An 18,671-nucleotide genomic window follows, 5' to 3' on the forward strand; every position below is an offset into this window, starting at 1 on the left:
CTTGTGACCTTGCTGTTAAGTCTTAGGACACAAAGGTTTTATAGGCTGTTTAAGATTTTTAGAGATACCAGGCAGCTCCTGAAGCTGACTTGATTGGTAGCGTCAGAGAATGCTCATCAGTGTGTATCTGGTCAATGTGGTACAGCTGTGGAAGCTGGACTCTGTCGTGTGCTTCCATGACATGTCATCAGTGTCCTTAATTTAACTGTGTTTGCCCTTCCTTTGGATTTTTAGCAACAAGTGGCTCCCATGGATGATGAGACTGGGAAGGAGCTGGTCTTGGCTCTCTATGACTATCAGGAGAAGAGTCCCCGAGAGGTCACCATGAAAAAAGGAGATATTCTCACCTTACTCAACAGCACCAACAAGGCAAGGCCCAGAAAGTGATAATGTGTTGGTTTGCATCAGCACCCCCAATTTTGCTCGTTGCATCATTGTGTCTTTCCAAAATGAGGCTGGTTTCTAATTGGAAGAGGTATTAGAGTTTCCTAGACAGTCTCCCTCTTTAAATCGGTGTGTCCTATATTGCGTGTGATTAAGAAGCCTGTCACCTTTAATCTGGTGTGTGACTCACTCTCAACAATTGTTTCTCACGGCGCCACACCCCCGGGGGGGACTCTTTCTCTTTGGAGGCAAAGTCTGCTTATGTGTAACTGCAAGTCTATACTAGGGGTTGGCAAACTGCAGCTTGCAAGCCACATGGAGCTCTTTGGGTATGCTCCGCCTCAAAAGTTTGCCAACCCCTGGTCTATACCTTGTATACCTGTAGCTTCTTAATCTCAACTATATGGCTTCAGATAGTTGACAGCTGTGATGTCACCCGTAGGCTCTGTCTTGTCGACGTTAAATGCTCCCTGGTTCCCCAGCCTTTCTTCCTTGACATCTGGTTTGACAGTGACCTTGAAGTGATGTACCTGAAGCTCCGCATGGCATCTAATCCTGAAGGCTGTTACCTCCCATCTTGGTTAATGTGGAGAATTGTCCTCAGCCATTAGGAACCTCCTATTCCCACACCCTCATTGCCCTTGTCATGAGCGTTTGAGAAAACCTGGGATTTGTATCTTTCTGTTGATGCTAATTTAAATCTAAAGTAACCCTGTGGTCTGACTCTGGGTTATGTCTGTGCTGGCCCTGTAGTTAGCTGCTGGCTGCATGTGAGTATTAAGCACTTGGAATGTGACAGGTGCCACAGAGTTTATTCAGTTCTAATTTATTGAAATTGACATCACCACCTGTGGCTAGTGGCTGCAGAATGAAACAGCACATTTCAACTTTCTAAGCAAGAAAAGTCCTTCACGTTGGGTGTCCTTGCGTGGCAGGTCACAAAGGGACTGAAATTTCAGTCCTTGCGCCAAGTGACTTTGACACTGTCACGAGATCATCTTATAACTAGAGTCCTCCTTTGTGCGTGTGTGCAAACACACCTGTTTCCTTGGTTGCTCCCTTTCTCAGGGAAGGAGTTGGCTTTCAGTGCTCTCCCTGTTTTCTCAGGACTGGTGGAAAGTGGAAGTGAATGATCGCCAGGGGTTTGTGCCAGCCGCGTACGTGAAGAAGCTGGACCCTGCCCAGTCGGCCTCCCGGGAGAACCTTCTGGAAGAGCAGGGCAGCATCGCGCTGCGGCAGGAGCAGATTGATAATCAGTAAGGACCGTGCTGTTGGCCGCAGAGGTCCAGGCGGCGGGCTTGGCCTGCGTCCCCAGGAGGCGAGGCTTAGGCAGTGTCCTGAGGTGTCCGCAGCAAGTGTTCCTCCGGGGCCCATCAGTACTCAGGGACATTCTCCTCCCGCATTGCCCGTGTCACTTTTAACCCCTTATTTGAACCGCAAGTCCTTGACTGATACCTTTATTTTCCTTGGTTTTGTTTTCTCCCTGCATTGAGTTTCTTTTCCTAAGCAGCATTTTTCTGATCATTGCCGCCTGAACCTTCATCCTCCAGGTCAGGAGCTTCCTTCTGAAATTGCGTGTTCAGATGGTCCCCACCTGTGCAGCTCTGTCCCTCCTAAAAGGCTCCTCTCCCTACCATGGCTTTCTGTTCCAAGGATGGAGTTTACTTAGTAACGGTGCTGTCCTTGTTCCCAGAGCTAAGCTCGCAGATTGACCTGTGCCTCTCCTTTAGGGCGCACCTGACTGCGCTGCTGGAATCAATAGCTTTGGACATGTCGGAGATAGCCAGAAAAGATGTTCGCACTAGAGTTTAGAATGCTAGTGCTTTTCTGACCCTGATGATGCCTGAAAAGATCAGCTATTTGTACACTTAACAGACTCTTTCTGTTACTGTTAAGACGAAAGTGAGAGGCTTTGGCCTAGATCGTAAATATGAGAGCAAAAAAGTAGAGTAATATGAGTAAAGTTGTGTAGTAGCTCGGCCGACTTCTCAAGAGAATGAAGGTTGACTGACCCCTTTGATTGAATTTTCCAGCTGTTTCTTTACTGTGATTTTACTCATGGCCTGGCCTGTTTCCAAGAGCTTTTGAATGACTCCTTAATTTTCCCTACTTGGAGCATCCACCATCCTGGCACCAGTCGGAGGTGCCACCTTTCTTTGCTGTGGATGAACCCCACTAATCTGTGCATGCTTTTGCTGTGCCCCTCTGTGCAGGACACGCATAACTAAGGAGGCCGGCAGTGTATCCCTGCGTATGAAACAGGTGGAAGAACTGTGAGTAGGCGCAGCCTTGCTGAGCGCCCACCCGTGTCCATGGCTATGCCTGCCCATCCCCGCCGCTTCTCGTGAGAGCTCTTGTTCATCCAGAAAGATGAGGTGGTGGGCGGGAGCGCGTCCGCGCAGCAGCTTTCGCTCACACAGGGAGAGGTGTTGGCGAAGCTGTCAGGCGGCGCCGCTTGTCTCTTGGTTGCTTCCATGTGCAGCTGTGTGTTCACTGTTGTTGGTTCCCCTCCTGTTGGCTTTTGTGGTGGACCAGCTACTGTCAGCGGCAAAGCTGCGGGACGCTTCTGTCATGTTCCTTAGTAGGAAGGCAGTGAAACGCCGCTCTTTTATTGAAGTGCTCTGGTTCTTGGTAACTCGGTGCTTGCTTATTTTATTTTGGGAAGCTTAGATTCGATGGTGATTGTAGATTTTTTTATTTTTTTTTAACTTTTCACTTAGTGTTACCAAGTTTCATTTCATGTCGCCAAAGACACGGAAGTTCAGCCTTTTGTACTTTAGTTTCCAAGAGCTGGAATATTCTTCTTAAGAAATCTTACAGTTACTGAAATGGTACAGATACTCTGGACTATTGTTTTCCTTCTGAAATTGCCGAAACTTGCTGAGAAATGAACATATCATTTTAGAAATTTCCCACTATTCCAGAAGCACTGCCATTCTATTGGGTTGTCGGAAAAGTCATGATGCATTTTTGCAATGAAAAACATAGAATACGTCATGACTTTTCCGACAACCCAATATATGAGGCTATTTAAGGCCCAGTGTACCCTCCCCTATCGCCTGAGTGCTGCTCAGAGAATGACAGAGGAGAAAAATTGTGTTCATTCCAGCAAACTCGTCTCACCTCTGAGCTGTAGTTGCATGAACCCCGTGTTTCTGTGCTAAACGCTGGGTTTCCGTCATTTGTGGTTGTGATGTTGTAAGTGCAAAGTTGGCCCGGGGGTGAGTGTGCCTGGCTATTGTAACCACCCCGTGGTGAACACAACGTGTGTGCTTATCCTGGAGGCTGTAGTGGGGTCCTTAGGCTCTTCATCTTCATCTGCGTCTGGCACTGGGTCACTGGGGCGTTCTCATTCCAAACCATAGCCTTGGATCCACGTCTTGCAGACGCCAGGTAGTTTCCTTGATGTTAGGAGCAGAGCCTCCGTAGGAAGCTAACTGCCTTCCTTGTCCCCTCTTTTCTCCCCGTTGAATGACACCAGATACCATTCTCTGTTGGAACTGGGCGAGAAGCGGAAAGGCATGTTGGAGAAGAGTTGTAAGAAGTTCATGCTGTTCCGGGAGGCAAATGAGCTGCAGCAGTGGATCAACGAGAAGGAGGCGGCCCTGACGAACGAGGAGGTGGGCGCGGACCTGGAGCAGGTCGAAGTGCTGCAGAAGAAGTTCGACGACTTCCAGAAGGTGCGGGAAGCCTGCTGTCACCAAGAAATTATTTAAAGACGTGGTCCTCTTGATTTTTCACCATGGATTACTAGAATGAAAATGACGTTCATTATATTCTACCACCTGTGTGGCTATTTTTAAATTACTTTAACTCAAACTTTTCTTGGATTGGTTTAGTTCCAAGGAAATAATGCAGTTTTCTGTACATGTCAGTTTAGGAATTTTGTAAACCTAAAATACAAAAACACATAAGAGTATTTTTATAATTGGGATAAAATTCACGTAACGTTCAATTAACCATTTTAAAGCGTATGATTTGGAAGCATTTAGTACATTCCCAATGTTGTACAACCATCACCTCTTTCTAGTTCCAAAACATTTTTTTCATGTCAAAAGGAAACCACGTACCCGCTGAGCCATCACTCCCCGTCACACTCCAGCTCCTGGCAACCCACAGATCTGTATCTTGTCTCTGGATTTACATTTTCTGGGCATTTTATATAATTGGAATAATTTGTGACTTTTTGTGACTGACTGCTTTCCCTGAGCACATTTTCTGGGTTCGCCCTTATAGCATGTATCAGTACTCCGCTACTTTTTCTGGCTGATTAATAATCCTTACACTGTGTACATATACCACATTTTGTCTATTCATCCCTCAGTTTAAAAATACTTTTAAAACCAAATAAAATGGGTGGGGGACTTTTTCTCCCATAGTGACTAGTGTTAAAATTTCATCACATTTTAAACATTGTGTCCTCTCTCCCAAGAAGGGTTTAAAAAAATCCCCAGTCAGAATAATCGTTTATTAAGTAAATTTAAAACAGACTGTTTCCAATACCCTATTATTTTCTTTGATAGTGACAATCAGGATTTCCTGATTTATGTCACTGTTGAGAAATAGGACAACCAGTTCATAGGATACCCGTTGAACAGAAATCTATAGATGCAAACTGTAGTTTATGAATATCTGTTCCCCTCCTCCTTCCTTTGAATTGCTCTTGTGGGTCTCACTAATTAATGCCTTTTGCTTTAAAGGATCTGAAGGCCAATGAGTCACGGCTGAAGGACATTAACAAGGTGGCTGAAGACCTAGAGTCCGAAGGTCTAATGGCAGAGGAGGTGCAGGCTGTACAGCAACAGGTGGGTGTCTGGCTCCTGCATCAAGGCTCTGTGGCCATAAGGACACAACTTGGTTTCTCCCTGTGTTCTTCATAGCCCGGTGAGCAGTGATTCATACACAGAGTTGTGGCCAGGGTGTAGGTCACGTCCTCTGTGTGCCCTAAATCATTTTGTTTAACTTCTGTGGGCCAGATCCCTTACCTTCATATAGCAGGGGAAGAGAGCTCCTGTCTTCTCCTTACACCCATTAAATATTATGAAAGCGGTTTAATGTTTGTATAGCTCTTAACTAATAATAAACTCATGCACTCCTTACATAAAAGGCTTTACATGTAAACACTTGGTCTCTCCAGTAGACTTCAGGAAGTTCTGCTGGCCCATTGGGCCGTCTGTGATTTTGTAATTATCTCCTGTGTCTCCAGGTTTGACAGTAGCTAGGATTACTGAGAGGTGTGTGTTCCCTCTAATAACACTGGTTTCCCTTTTTCCTTGCAGGAGGTGTATGGCATGATGCCCAGGGTAAGTCCCAGCTGCTCTGTGTGGAACTTGAACGTGAGAAGCACTAGACCTTAGGAAGAGTATAAAGTCAGGAACCTCTTAAGGGTTTCTGTTCCTGAACCTCAAAGATGCCTTTTGTGCGTCAAAATCTGAAAAAGAAATAGCAGACATTGGTTTCTATTTGCTATTCTCCAAAAGACCACAAAAGTTTTTATCTCTTCAGTTTTCTAAAAAAAAAGTTTAATCTTTTAGGTTCGTTTATTACCCCTTTTCAAAGAATCCTATGAAAGAAAAGTTGGTGGTTTTCATATCAGAGTTCCTCACTTCTTCTACTGCATAAAAACGTAGAATTTTTCTCTCCTGTTGGTTTACATCATTTTCCTCAAGCAGCTTTGCAGTTTGCTACCCCCCATGATAAGCTCTGAATCACAGACAGAAAATGCTGTTTGGGTTCATTAGGGAAGGTTGGGTGCTATGTTGTTTTGTCAGTTTCATGGCTGCCTAAACTCCTCCTTCTTTGAATAGGATGACACTGATTCCAAGACAGCCTCCCCCTGGAAGGTAAGAACTCTTTTGCTAATAATTGTTTCCAGAGGTTTTGTAGGCGCAGAATTATCTTATGTCCTCCTCTGGTATGGCCGTTTTTGAGTCTTCAGGCTTGTCTCGAGCCTTGGGTCATTTCTGGACTTGTTTGGGCTGGTTTCTTTCTGACCCTGGCTGTATAGTCTCTGAATCTGTTATCTCTTGAAATGGGAGGCTTACTAGACAGCCAGAGTGTTCCTCCCATGAAGACACTCAAGATGAGCTCAGTTAAGTTGCATTTATTACCCATGTCGCTGCCAGAATGGACTTTGCAAAGGTGGCGCTGCGTGGTCGGGCCTGGTCCCATAGGATCACAGCCCAGAAGGAAATGATGACATGAAGGAGAAAAGGACTGAGAATGAAAAGGAGAGGAAACTTCATTCATCGTCTACCTGACCACTGTCTCCTGTGGCCTAAGAAAGGCTGTGTAGAAGACACTGAGTCCTGAGGAGAGGTGAAGGGAGGAATATAGGCAAACGTTTACCGTCGACGGGGGACATTGTTCCACACAAGTCCAGGGTGGTGCTTGACGGGAGCAGCGTTTTTACGTGCAGTGTTTTAACTATGATTATGTACCTGGTTGCCTAAGTCCAAGGTTCTCAGCATCTTTCTCCTGATCCAGCTCTTCAGGAATACATCACTTGAGTTACAGGCAGGCAAGTTAGAGCAGACTTCTACTTTATAAAAGTGCACTTTGCTGAGATACGAAGAAGGCATGAAAACCTAAAAACAAAAGCCTCCTGCCACCAGCCCTCCTAGATGGGTGCTTCTCACCCTCTCAGTCTCTTTGCCTGAGGGCCTAAGTGTAGGGTCTGTTTTTCCGGCCTATTCCTCCAGGCTCTGAATATTCTTCTTAATAAATAGGCTCAAATCTGCAGGGGAAGGTGCATTTTTCTTTTGATTCTGTTTCCTCCCCTTTTCTCAATCCTAATTTTTCTTATATAGCAAAACGTGATTATTGCTGACATGAATGGGCAACAGCCTTATCTTCTGACCTCTGGCAGTTTCTCTGGTGACAAATATTCTTTCAGAAACGTATTTCAGATGGCTTTATAAATGTAATACCTCCAATTTCTGAAAAAGATTGTAGAAAATGGGTGTCTACCTTCTGAAACCTGTACACAACGCACACTGTTTGAAAATGTCACCTGGTTGTACGATAGAAACGTCTGATGAGTCTGAGCTCCTTGCTTCCAAACTCACCCCCCCACCTTTCTTTACATACATGAAGATTATGGGCCTGATAATGTGTGCCAAGTGGAATTACTGTCAGATAAAACTAGGTGGGCTCTGAGATCCCAAGGGACATTTCATTTTTTAAAAGAAATAACTACATTGATGGGAAGAAAACTAATTCTTTGGTTCACTTTTTTTCTTCTGGTAAGGCTATTGCCCTGAGATCAAGGGGAGATTGCTAAAAAGAACAGCCCAATAACCATAATTAGAAATGAAATTATTGGTCTACTTGACCGTTGAACAGTCTGAACTGGCAGCATTTGTTAAATTGAGTGTATTTTCTGGACTGTTCTGTAGTATGGACAAGAAAGACACTAATCATTAGTGTTTTAGCTGTTTCTCTGTCCAACCAGTTGTCTATAATAGCAGTTGTCACCATTTCCTTTTCATGCTTCATCAAGGAAAATTCATCGTTGAACTGTGCCTAATTGTGCACTTGGGTTTTTCCATGACTTTCTAGTGATTGATACTTTTATTAATGCTTCTGCTCAGAATTGGACAGTATTCCTTTAAGATAATTTTGGTTGATAATTGGGAACTGCTGGCACTTGCATCTCAGATTTCTGTCCCGTAATTGGCAGACACTTGATTAGTTTTGCTCTTCTGCTTTCCTCCCCTACGTAGTCTGCTCGCCTGATGGTTCACACCGTGGCCACCTTTAATTCCATCAAGGTAAGAAACCACGGCCAGCCCCGCTGCCTCCCCTGGTCTTCTTCACCAGTTTCCTCCTGTCTTCACAGAGCTCTTGTCTTAATAAGTTGTGTGAGCTGTCGCATGCGTCACTCCTGGGCCCAAGGGTGTCCTGTGCAAATACTAACTCTCTTCGTGCCCCAGGGTTGCCTTTCCCAGCCAAGAGCTCTCCAGGTCTTAGCACGTTGAGTTAGCCTTCCCTTAGGTTCCAGTAGGGCCGGGAGCTGCAGGGAGCATATTGTTCGGAAGGCAGCGGTTGCCCCTCTCGCCTCCTCACAGGAGAGGTTTGGCCTTTCTGGACCCCAGGGTGGGTTTTCTTCTGCAGTACAAGGTCTGTAGTCTCCTGCGCTGGTCAGGCCTGCTGGGCCTGGTGATGTAGCAGGCCCAGTGTGTGGAGTCAGTAGACTGGGGGTTTATGCACCTGGCGGTTCTTGAGTGGTTGCTACGTGGCAGGTGGCAGGCTAGGTAGGAGCTGAGAGGATGAGTCAGCTACCGTGAAGGCGATTCCAGCTCAGGTGTTGGTGGAGTGATCACACTGTCGGATTCAGCGAGCTTTGGCGGGGTGCTGACTTTCTGGACTTTGGCTGAAGCTTCGCATTAATGCGTTCAACTAGGAAGATTGGAAAGAGGAAATGACCTGTGCCCCAGCCTTCCTTTTCAAGTTAAACCTGGTCCCTCTGGGGCTCTGGCCCCTCTGGCTGAGTCTGCTGTGGGCCTGACACTCTGTCCTCCTGCAGGAGCTGAATGAGCGGTGGCGGTCCCTGCAGCAGCTGGCCGAGGAGCGGAGCCAGCTCTTGGGCAGCGCCCACGAAGTGCAGAGATTCCACAGGTGAGGGCCGGCCGGGGGCTGGGCTGCAAGAGGATGACACTACGACTGTTGAGGTCACGTAAAGAAAGCCACAGGCCCCAAACTTGCCAGCTAAGATTTCAGAGTAACAGCTGGAGCTTGTTGATATTTGTGCTCTGGGCCCCAGGACCATCAGCTACAGGGCGATGCTCAGTGAATACTCCTGAGTGAATGGCTGTGTATCTTGGCTTTTTAGAGCTGCTGTTGGTGAAAACCACTGACAAATGGACAAGTGCCAGCCAAATGAAACTTTCCTGTTTGTCCTGTAATCGAGGCCCTGTACTCGGCATGTATTAATTAACTTGAATGTCTGTCTCGCCTACAGAGATGCCGACGAAACCAAAGAATGGATTGAAGAGAAGAATCAGGCTCTAAACACAGACAATTACGGCCACGATCTGGCCAGTGTCCAGGCCCTGCAGCGTAAGCACGAGGGCTTTGAGAGGGACCTTGCAGCACTCGGCGACAAGGTGAGAGGCTGCAGAGTCATCGTACATGTCTGCCCAACGTAGAGCCAGGTCTCACATCCTACGGAGCCGAGCTCCCTTATTTCTTGCCACTCTCCTCCCCTAGGTCAATTCCCTTGGGGAAACAGCCGAACGCCTGATCCAGTCCCACCCTGAGTCGGCAGAGGACCTCAAGGAAAAGTGCACCGAGTTAAACCAGGCATGGAACAGCCTGGGGAAGCGTGCGGACCAGCGCAAGGCCAAGCTGGGCGACTCCCACGACCTGCAGCGCTTCCTCAGTGATTTCCGGTAAAACGCACTGAGTTCTGGAGCGCAGGACCGCTCAGTGGTTATTTCCTTTAGGGGAATAACCCATGCCCGCTGTAAAATGTTCAAACCACTGAATGCCACAGAGGCAGAAATAATGGCTACTGCTTATCCGAGTCTGTGTATACGCATGTGTACACGTGTGCGCACACACACACCCTGCCAAATGGTATTCTTTCTTCCCTAGACATGGCTGTCACATAAGGTGGCTGTGCCTTAGTTGTATTCACACACCCTTTTTTATTCAGAAAAATTTCAAGGCTACAGAGAAATTGAAAGAATGAAACAGCACCCATGAGATACCCTTCACTTGCAGTCCCTAGTTAATTACCTTTTTGTGACATTTGCTTTCTCTCTAAATCTATACTTTTGATTTTCTGAACCACATGAAAGTAGGTTGCAGGTACATGGCACTTGACCTCAAATATTTCAGCGCGCAGCTCCTACGAAGGACCTTCTCCTGTATTTCCGTTATCACACCCAAGGAATTGAACACGAATCCAGTAGTTGTTAATTTTGGTTCAGAATGAGTTTTATGCACTTGTCTCATGTGTATTTTATAGCAGAGGGCTTATTTTTTGCTCCAGGATCCAGTTGAGAATTAGCATTGGGTTTGGTAGTCTGGTCCCCTTAACCTGCCCTCTGTGTCACAATGCTGACTGCTTTGAAGAGTCCAAGCCAGTTAGTTGTCTTGTAGAATGTCCCGTGATCTAGGGACTAGTCTTTTCAAATCTATGTAGCATTCTACCAAATGGGTGATTTATAATTTAACAGTCCCTGTTTTAGGACAGACAGCCCTTCTGTATAGTTTTGTCCTAACAGTGTTCTCTCACATGCACTGCTCTGTGTGTGTGTGTGTGTGTGTGTGTGTGTGTGTGTGTGTATGTATGTGTGTATTATCTGGGGTGTGTCCTCTGTGGGGTGGGAGCAGGCAGATGGTGCTCTTGGCCTTCATGGGCCTCTGGTAGGAAGTCCCAGTTGTGGTGGTTTCTCTTTTTGAAGTGAAGGTCACATAACAATGTCATTTTAAAGTGTGTAGCTCAGTGGCATTTAGTGTATTCACAGTGTTACACAGCCACCACCACCGCTATTTCTGAAACTTTCATCACCCTAGAAGACCACCCCATACCCCACAAGTAATCACACTTCACCCCCCTCTCCCCATCGAATCTGCTTTGCACCTCTATGGATTTGCCAATTCTAGGTGTATTATATAAAAAGCACGTGATATATGGCCTCAAACATTGAATTTTGTGCCCTTGTATGTGGGCATCTGTAAGAACCTGGATTAAATGCTTGCACAGGCCTAGGGCTTTTAAGGTTTAATTCTAAAGAGAGGTGTTTTCATTTGAAGCTGTAGAAAATTTAATCTCAGCTGTTGTCTCTGTTAGAACCTGTTATTCTATAGTGAGGATAGATCTTCATTATAAACCTATTCATTTTTCTTCTGAGAATTCTTGGTTTATACACACAACACGTTTTAAGAAAGAAAGAAAATGTATTAAAATTGTAATACAATGAATGATGCTAGCATTCATTTGATTAACATGATCTTTTGAGCAAACGTCATACTACACATTGCTGCCATAATTTAATTCAACTTCAAAAAGTAATACATAGATAACATCTCTCAAAATGTGTATACATTTTTTGGGCATCCCTGGTATATATATCGATGAGGTGAACAAGAGGCTTTGAGGTAATTTGCACAGAGATCTAGCCCCACTCAGTAAACTGAGTAGATTAACCCCCAGTAACCTTCTGAGACAAGAATTATGTAGTTTTCTCTTCTCCTGGGCAGAAAGCCTGCTTGCCATATAACGTAACAGCTGTCCCTCTGTGGATCTGGTTCCCAGGGACCTCATGTCTTGGATCAATGGGATACGAGGGTTGGTGTCCTCGGACGAGCTAGCCAAGGATGTCACCGGAGCTGAAGCTTTGCTGGAACGGCACCAGGTGGGTAGAGCTGCCTGCTGAGTAGCAGAAGCTTGGTTGCTCTGCTGGCTGGGAAGACTATGCCCCTCCCCCACCCGCACGTTTGTGGTGATGTGAGTTGGTGGCTAACATCAGAGTGGGCATCTTCTGCCAGTTATCTAATCCCTTTCCTCCTCTTGGCAGGAACACCGGACAGAAATTGATGCCAGGGCTGGCACTTTCCAGGCATTTGAGCAGTTTGGGCAGCAGCTGTTGGCCCATGGGCACTATGCCAGCCCAGAGATCAAGGAGAAACTAGACATTCTGGACCAGGAGCGGACCGATCTGGAGAAGGCCTGGGTTCAGCGCAGGATGATGTTGGATCAGTGCCTCGAGCTGCAGGTACACGTGCTGCGTGGTGGCTTCCTGTTGGCCGCGGGCTTTCTGACCAGGTATGTGGTGTCACAGGCTCCCATCTTCTCACCTGATTTGCCCTCCTTTAGCTGTTTCATCGGGACTGTGAGCAAGCAGAGAACTGGATGGCCGCCCGGGAGGCCTTCTTGAATACGGAAGACAAAGGGGACTCGCTGGACAGCGTGGAGGCCCTGATCAAAAAACACGAGGACTTTGACAAAGCCATTAACGTCCAGGTGAGGCCTCTGGACCTTAACATCTGAGTCTGGATTTTTCCCGATGAACACCCTCTCTGTTTGCTGGTTTATTCTCCTTTCCTCTTGGTGACTAGAATACAAATGAGCTGTTAGCATCATTGACTCAGCTAGAGAGCTTTGGCAGCTCCCTTAAATTACAGTACTTGATTTTGACTACATGAAAGAAGCTACGTAGCCACTGCTATGTCACCACGGCACACCTGAGCAGTCCAGAAGAAATGATTGTTACATAAGTAACTTCTTTAACTTTATATAAAAATTCTGAGGTTTTAATAGGGGGGAATTTTTGTGTGTGTGAAAGGTTAAGAAAAAGTGGGTAGGTGACGGAACTCATGAACGTGAACAAATCTGATGTAAAACTCTGGTTTATAAACCACTGTTGAAAATCGGACAGCCTTTTCTTCGTAAGACTAACTTTGTATGTGACACTTACTGGTCTTGTAGCCCCCGCTCCACCCCAGTGTGACCTGGACTCTTGAGTTAAACTCTACTCTAGTAATGATTGAAATCAAACTTTCTTCTGGCTTCTTGCATGCCTGCTTCTAAAGTGTCGGTGTTTTCCGATCCTGCCACCAGCTAGTTCTCAGTCACCCAAATAATCGCTCTCTCCTCGAGACCTGCAGTCGAGGAGAGGCAGAGCCGCCTTGCTCTCCTTGACCTTGCGCCGTTGTTTGCCCTCAGGAGGAGAAGATTGCCGCCCTGCAGTCCTTCGCCGACCAGCTCATTGCCGCTGGCCACTACGCCAAAGGGGACATTTCTAACCGACGCAATGAGGTCTTAGACAGGTGGGTGTTCTGAGGTGCTAATGCACCCCACTCCCCCACCACACGCCTGTGTGAGAGCCCTTGGCCAGTCCTGTTTGATGGTCAGTCCTGTTTGACAGACATGCCCATTTGATCTCGGTTTCGCACAGGTGGCGACGTCTAAAAGCCCAAATGATTGAGAAAAGGTCAAAGTTGGGAGAATCGCAAACCCTCCAGCAATTCAGCCGGGACGTGGATGAGATTGAGGCTTGGATCAGTGAAAAATTACAGACTGCAAGCGATGAATCATATAAGGATCCCACCAACATCCAGGTGAGCTGAACAGGTTGGCCATTATCTCCAGAGTAGCCCGTGTCCTTGAGTAGATTGTGTGAAACGCGACATCTCTAAAAAGGAGGCCATGCCTGTGAAACAAGCTCCTTGTACCCATGGTGAAGCCAGTGAAAACTATCTTAATAAGCTGAGCTGGTAAAAAGGTCCTACTAAATTGTCAGAGCCACCTCAAAGCTGGTTTGTCTTTATTGAAACCATCCATGTCTGTTGTAAAAAGTCTATAGAGTCCCCTTCTGTTTGCTGTCCCCACATGCTGAGCTTCCCAGGGGAAGCATGACAGCAAAATGATTTTGTGTTTAATAGCTGATTTGTGTGTTCACATCAGTGTACTGAACTCTTGTTATTTTAATCTATTTTTGTAGCTTTCCAAGCTGCTGGTAAGTTGTTTTGTTTTTTTTTTAAGTTTTAGTTAATCAAGCTCCAGTATTTGTGTTCTGTATAGATTCTTGTTGTGGTCACACAGTCTCCTGGTGTCTCCTCATCCATGCTTTTCATTTCTAATCATCCATCACACCCCATTCAAGTGTCCCTGTGGGATGTGGCTTTCTCTGTGGCAATTAGCCTGCAACCCTTCATTTCCCCTCCCCCTCCCAGTGTATGACTTAGGCAACTTCTGTATGATGTTTGATTTGGGGGGCAGTGATTCACTGCTTTCTTGCGAGAGGTGCTGCATTTTAAAAACAAAGGAATCAGCTTTTTCTGTGTAGACGTGGGCTTGTGGCCTTTGGTGGCCCTGGGGCAGGGGCGCTAGCGGGCTGTGAGGATTTCCTGCTAGTCACAGGAGACGGGCGGGCTAGAGATCCACAGGAGAGGCACGTGATCTGCTCTCAAACCTCAGAGGAGTGGGGCTGGGAGGCTAAGATAAAAATGGACGTTACCCAAGGGGTAGTGAAAGGGTCGTTTCCGTCAAAATGTAGCTCAGAAGTTGCTTAAATGGATGGAAGAAACAAAGAACTAGAAATAGATGGGATTCGAACCAAAGAATTCAGAACAGGAGACAGAAGAAGAGGGGCAATCTGGCTTTGTCGGGATTTGTGGGTATCTGAGATCCTTTCTGTTCTTGTTTTGGGGCGCAGGGCCAGGGTGCACCGCAGGGTCCGTGCTGTTAGTGCTGCGGTCAGCCAGCCAGGGGGCTCCGTCCTCCAACAGTTGCTGCCCCTGAAATGAAACATTTGATGCAGAATCCTTCCCCAGCTGTACTGCTTTTTTTCTTTAAATTCTTTTTTCCCCAAATAACACCCTTCCCAAGACCCTGCATTTCTCACCCAGAATTGTGCCACAGCTACGTCCTCGCACTTGTCTCTTGTCTTTGTGGATTCTTAAAAACCCTGTCAGGCCCTAGCGTCCAGAGCAATCACCCCCCGGGCCCTCTAGTTCCTAGCAAAGAGAAATTCCTCCCTAGAGTCCAGCCTGGATTTGGACAGTATCCAAGAGTTTTGATAATGACCGTATGAGATTACAGCCAAAGTCTGCAGCAGCTGTGGACTCCTCTGTCACACAGGGTCAGCCTGACCATTACCTACATTGCTTTGTCATGATTGCTGCCTTAGATGATGAGAGATCCATTTGTGTGTTATTGTTAGAGCTCCTGTCCACTAAGGAGAAAGCCGTGGATGGAAATTGATGTACAAGTACATTCAAAACTGCAATTAGCCACTACCATTTCCTGCAAAATGTTAGAAAGTACATCATTGCCAGGACTTCACTCCCACATAACTAGTCCAGACAATTTAAGAATTGACTCGATTCACCTACTCCTGGGCTGGTGCATTTCCTTTCTCCTGGACCAGCCCTTCTGCTGGTCCCCCAGCAGACTGACACCTAAAGCAGTCACGCAAATTCTGTGATTGCCTTCTGTAAAAAATGTTGGCACTTGCCCCCAGATCTTTAAGAATCCCTGCCCCCTGACAAGATGTAACGACAGGACCTGGTTTTGAAAGGTGGTTTTTGGTATTTTCAGAGCAAGCACCAGAAGCACCAGGCCTTCGAAGCAGAGCTGCACGCCAATGCCGACCGGATCCGTGGGGTCATCGACACGGGCAACTCCCTGATTGAGCGTGGGGCCTGTGCTGGAAGCGAGGATGCTGTGAAGGTAGGGCCCGCCAGCCCTGCCTGGCCCAGGAGGAAGAGGGGCTGGCTTTGACTGTCAGCCAGATGGTGGCTTTGAGGGCCTGCCTTAAGAAAATAAACAGAGCAGATGACTTTGGCTGCAGACTACATGGGGAATGTGAGTGGGAATAGCTCACACCTGTTGTCCATTCTCTCAGGAATGTCACATTGGCTTTAGCTGAGCAGGTCCTCCAGGGGCATCACATCTCTAACGGCTCCTCCTCTTCCCCAGGCCCGGCTGGCTGCCTTGGCTGACCAGTGGCAGTTCCTGGTGCAGAAGTCAGCTGAAAAGAGTCAGAAACTGAAAGAAGCCAACAAGCAACAGAACTTTAACACAGGAATCAAGGACTTTGACTTCTGGCTCTCCGAGGTAACGCCGAGAGGTTTTCCCTTCCCATCACCAAAGGACATCTAGTCAGTCATTTAGGATAGTAGGTCAACGAGCCCTAAACCCAGGAAAACTCAAGCCTTTCTCAGTGTCCCAAAAGCAGAAATCTTCCTTATCAGATGTGAACCGGGAGCTGTACGGGATTCATAAGTAGGGCGCGGGAGTGTTTAGGGAAAGAGCTTATTTTTGGTGGGACTTGGACCACAGATTGCTCGTCTCCATAGGGAGTGCATATAGCAGGAGATTGGGGGGCAGGGGAGGGGGTGGCGGGCAACTCTACCAACGCTGCCCAGAAGGAACTAAAACAGCAGTGAGTCAGGACGCCAGACTTAGCAGTGCATTCTCGGTAGAAAAGTTGGAGAATACACAAAGTATAAGAATTAGGAATTTTTAGAAACCACCTCTCTATACATCTTTCCATGAATATTTCTGTAGCTGTATCTTTATATATAGTTTGGCTGACAGTGTAATTTTCATTAGTATGTGTTGGGTGTGTTGTCCCAAGTCCCAAGAAATTCTTCCCACACATTTGAATAACTGCCTAAATCTGTTACAGAGTCGCGCCATCATTTAACCATTCCCATTGCCCCCGTTTTTTGGCAATATTCTTTGTGCTGCAGTGAATTTCTTTGTACATTAATCGTTGCCCATGCTGCTAATTTTTTCCCTGAGGGAACTTCTTTGAAGTGGGATTGCTTTGCACTTAGCCATTATACCACCATGAAGGCTCCAAGACCCTGCCCTTAGCTGTAGTGTTGTTGTTTTTTTTATTTTAAAGATTTTATTGGGGAATTGGGGGAGGGGAACAGACAGGTTGCTGTCCTTTTGTTCTTCAGTGTAGTTGTGGAGGATGTCACTTCACTGGCCCATGTTGGTATTATCATTTCGCTCTTCCCGGGTGAGGCAGTCGCTCGTCGGCCATTGGATAGCTGCTCACGCTGGCTGCCAGCCACTCACTGTAGCTCACAGCAGCCCACTGCAGCAGGGGCTGCAGCCTACGCTGTCGCCTCAGCAGCCCAAATCCAGGTCGAGCTGTTGTTCACCATCTTAGCTGTAGAGGGTACAGCATCACTGGCCCTCATGTGGGATCCGAACCGGGGCCCTGCTGCTCAGAGCTGGCGTCCCAAGCCAACTCCTAACCAACATGCCACTCGGCCGGCCCTTTAGGTGTAGTGTTCAAATCCATAGGTGCTTGAGTCTGTTTGATTGACAGATAGGGAGAGCATCTTAGGCCGTGGGATTGTGGCTCGCTGAGCAGGAATAACAGTAACTTGTGATTGAGAAGTTTGTTGCTGTCCATACAAAGACCCAGAATTACATCTGGGCACCTGGATTTCCCGGAACCTAAGTGCCTTTGCCTTGTGTTTCGCTGCCAGGTGGAAGCCCTGCTGGCATCTGAGGACTACGGCAAAGATCTGGCTTCTGTGAACAACTTGCTAAAGAAACATCAACTGCTGGAGGCAGATATATCTGCCCACGAGGTGAGCTGGGGGTGGCTAGACCCATCTAGGCATGCTGTGCGCTGACTGCTAAGGAGAACCAGCGCACGCGGGGATGGGGAGTGATGTCGGTCAGAGCCGCGGTTCTCAAACCTCATGGCCTGGGGCCATTTTATTCTCTGAAGTGTTACTCGGGGCCCCTAGGAGAGTTTGTCATTTGGGCTTTGAATCAATATTCACCAGTATTAAAAGTACATATATTTTAAGAGTTAAATTTTAAAAGAACAGTATCAAAAGATTATATACTATATGACTTCATTTATATAAAAGGCTCAAATGACAAATTAATGGTTGCCAGGAGTTGGGGACAGAGTGGGCATGCAACTAGAAAGGTCCAAGGACATTCCTTGGTGCTAATAGAACAATGTCTGTGGTAATTACACACATCTACACTTGTGATGACATTGCATGGACCTACACAGCACGCTCACAGAGACAAACAAATGAATGCCTGTGAGAAATGGTGACACCTGAATGAGGTCTGTGTTATTGATTATACCAGTGTCAGCTTCCTTGTTTTGATACTGTGCTACAAAAGACGTTCTAGCTAGGGGAAGGACACACAGGACGTGTGCAATTTTTGCAACTTCTGTGAGTCTATAATTATTTAAAAATTTTTAAAAATTTATTGACTCATTTAAAATAAAAAATCCATCATAAGTTAAGTAACATTTTTTTTTATGAATAACAGCTATATTTTTCCAAAAACAAAAATAAATCAAGAAGGAGGGGCATTGGTTATATTTTTGCAAATCTCTGTAATGTCCAGCTTAATGGAAGAACCACGGCTGCTTCTGAATTCAGTTTACCGTGGTTGTCATCTGTGATGACCACCTCACACAGGTAGTTGGAGAAGGTGGTAGTACTTTAATTCTTATCATCAATGTGGATATTTGATACTGAACCAAACTAAGTGGTCGTTTCTTAAACGTTAGTTGCCAAGTGGACTCTGAAACCCTCTGTTTTTCATACTGTTCTCTGTTAAAACCCACTGGTCTATGTTGACCTTTCAGTGGATCTTTTACGCATGCATGAGGCTACAAAATCATTTGGAAAGCACTGGTTTGCTGAGTTATGCAGAACTTCTAGACGTTGACATGTGTTAACATCACAACCAGTCTCAACAGAAAAATCGTTACCTACTAGAAAGCTGTCAAGTTCATAGAGGTAGATGGAAATTTTCCAAAATTCTAATTTTC

General features: G+C 46.4%; 1 protein-coding gene across 13 annotated transcripts in view; it reads left to right on the forward strand.

Annotated features, from left to right (window-relative positions):
* Positions 1-18,671, forward strand: part of SPTAN1 (spectrin alpha, non-erythrocytic 1) — a 59,008-nt gene that overhangs the window by 26,813 nt on the left and 13,524 nt on the right. For 4 of the 13 annotated variants that reach the window (XM_019637548.1, XM_019637563.1, XM_019637587.1 and 1 more), the window contains 20 exons: positions 235-369; positions 1,492-1,640; positions 2,598-2,657; positions 3,866-4,064; positions 5,085-5,189; positions 5,664-5,687; positions 6,192-6,227; positions 8,109-8,156; positions 8,912-9,003; positions 9,347-9,491; positions 9,595-9,776; positions 11,651-11,750; positions 11,913-12,110; positions 12,212-12,358; positions 13,061-13,164; positions 13,293-13,455; positions 13,839-13,853; positions 15,437-15,568; positions 15,818-15,955; positions 17,350-17,454. In XM_019637548.1, the coding sequence (XP_019493093.1) occupies positions 235-369; positions 1,492-1,640; positions 2,598-2,657; positions 3,866-4,064; positions 5,085-5,189; positions 5,664-5,687; positions 6,192-6,227; positions 8,109-8,156; positions 8,912-9,003; positions 9,347-9,491; positions 9,595-9,776; positions 11,651-11,750; positions 11,913-12,110; positions 12,212-12,358; positions 13,061-13,164; positions 13,293-13,455; positions 13,839-13,853; positions 15,437-15,568; positions 15,818-15,955; positions 17,350-17,454 (2,277 nt within the window). The remainder of the gene's footprint in view (positions 1-234; positions 370-1,491; positions 1,641-2,597; positions 2,658-3,865; positions 4,065-5,084; positions 5,190-5,663; positions 5,688-6,191; positions 6,228-8,108; positions 8,157-8,911; positions 9,004-9,346; positions 9,492-9,594; positions 9,777-11,650; positions 11,751-11,912; positions 12,111-12,211; positions 12,359-13,060; positions 13,165-13,292; positions 13,456-13,838; positions 13,854-15,436; positions 15,569-15,817; positions 15,956-17,349; positions 17,455-18,671) is intronic. The other 9 variants (XM_019637554.1, XM_019637596.1, XM_019637621.1 and 6 more) reach the window with 4 other exon arrangements.

Source organism: Hipposideros armiger, unplaced genomic scaffold, assembly GCF_001890085.2.
Source record: "Hipposideros armiger isolate ML-2016 unplaced genomic scaffold, ASM189008v1 scaffold_3, whole genome shotgun sequence".
In the NCBI taxonomy this organism is placed as follows: domain Eukaryota; kingdom Metazoa; phylum Chordata; class Mammalia; order Chiroptera; family Hipposideridae; genus Hipposideros; species Hipposideros armiger.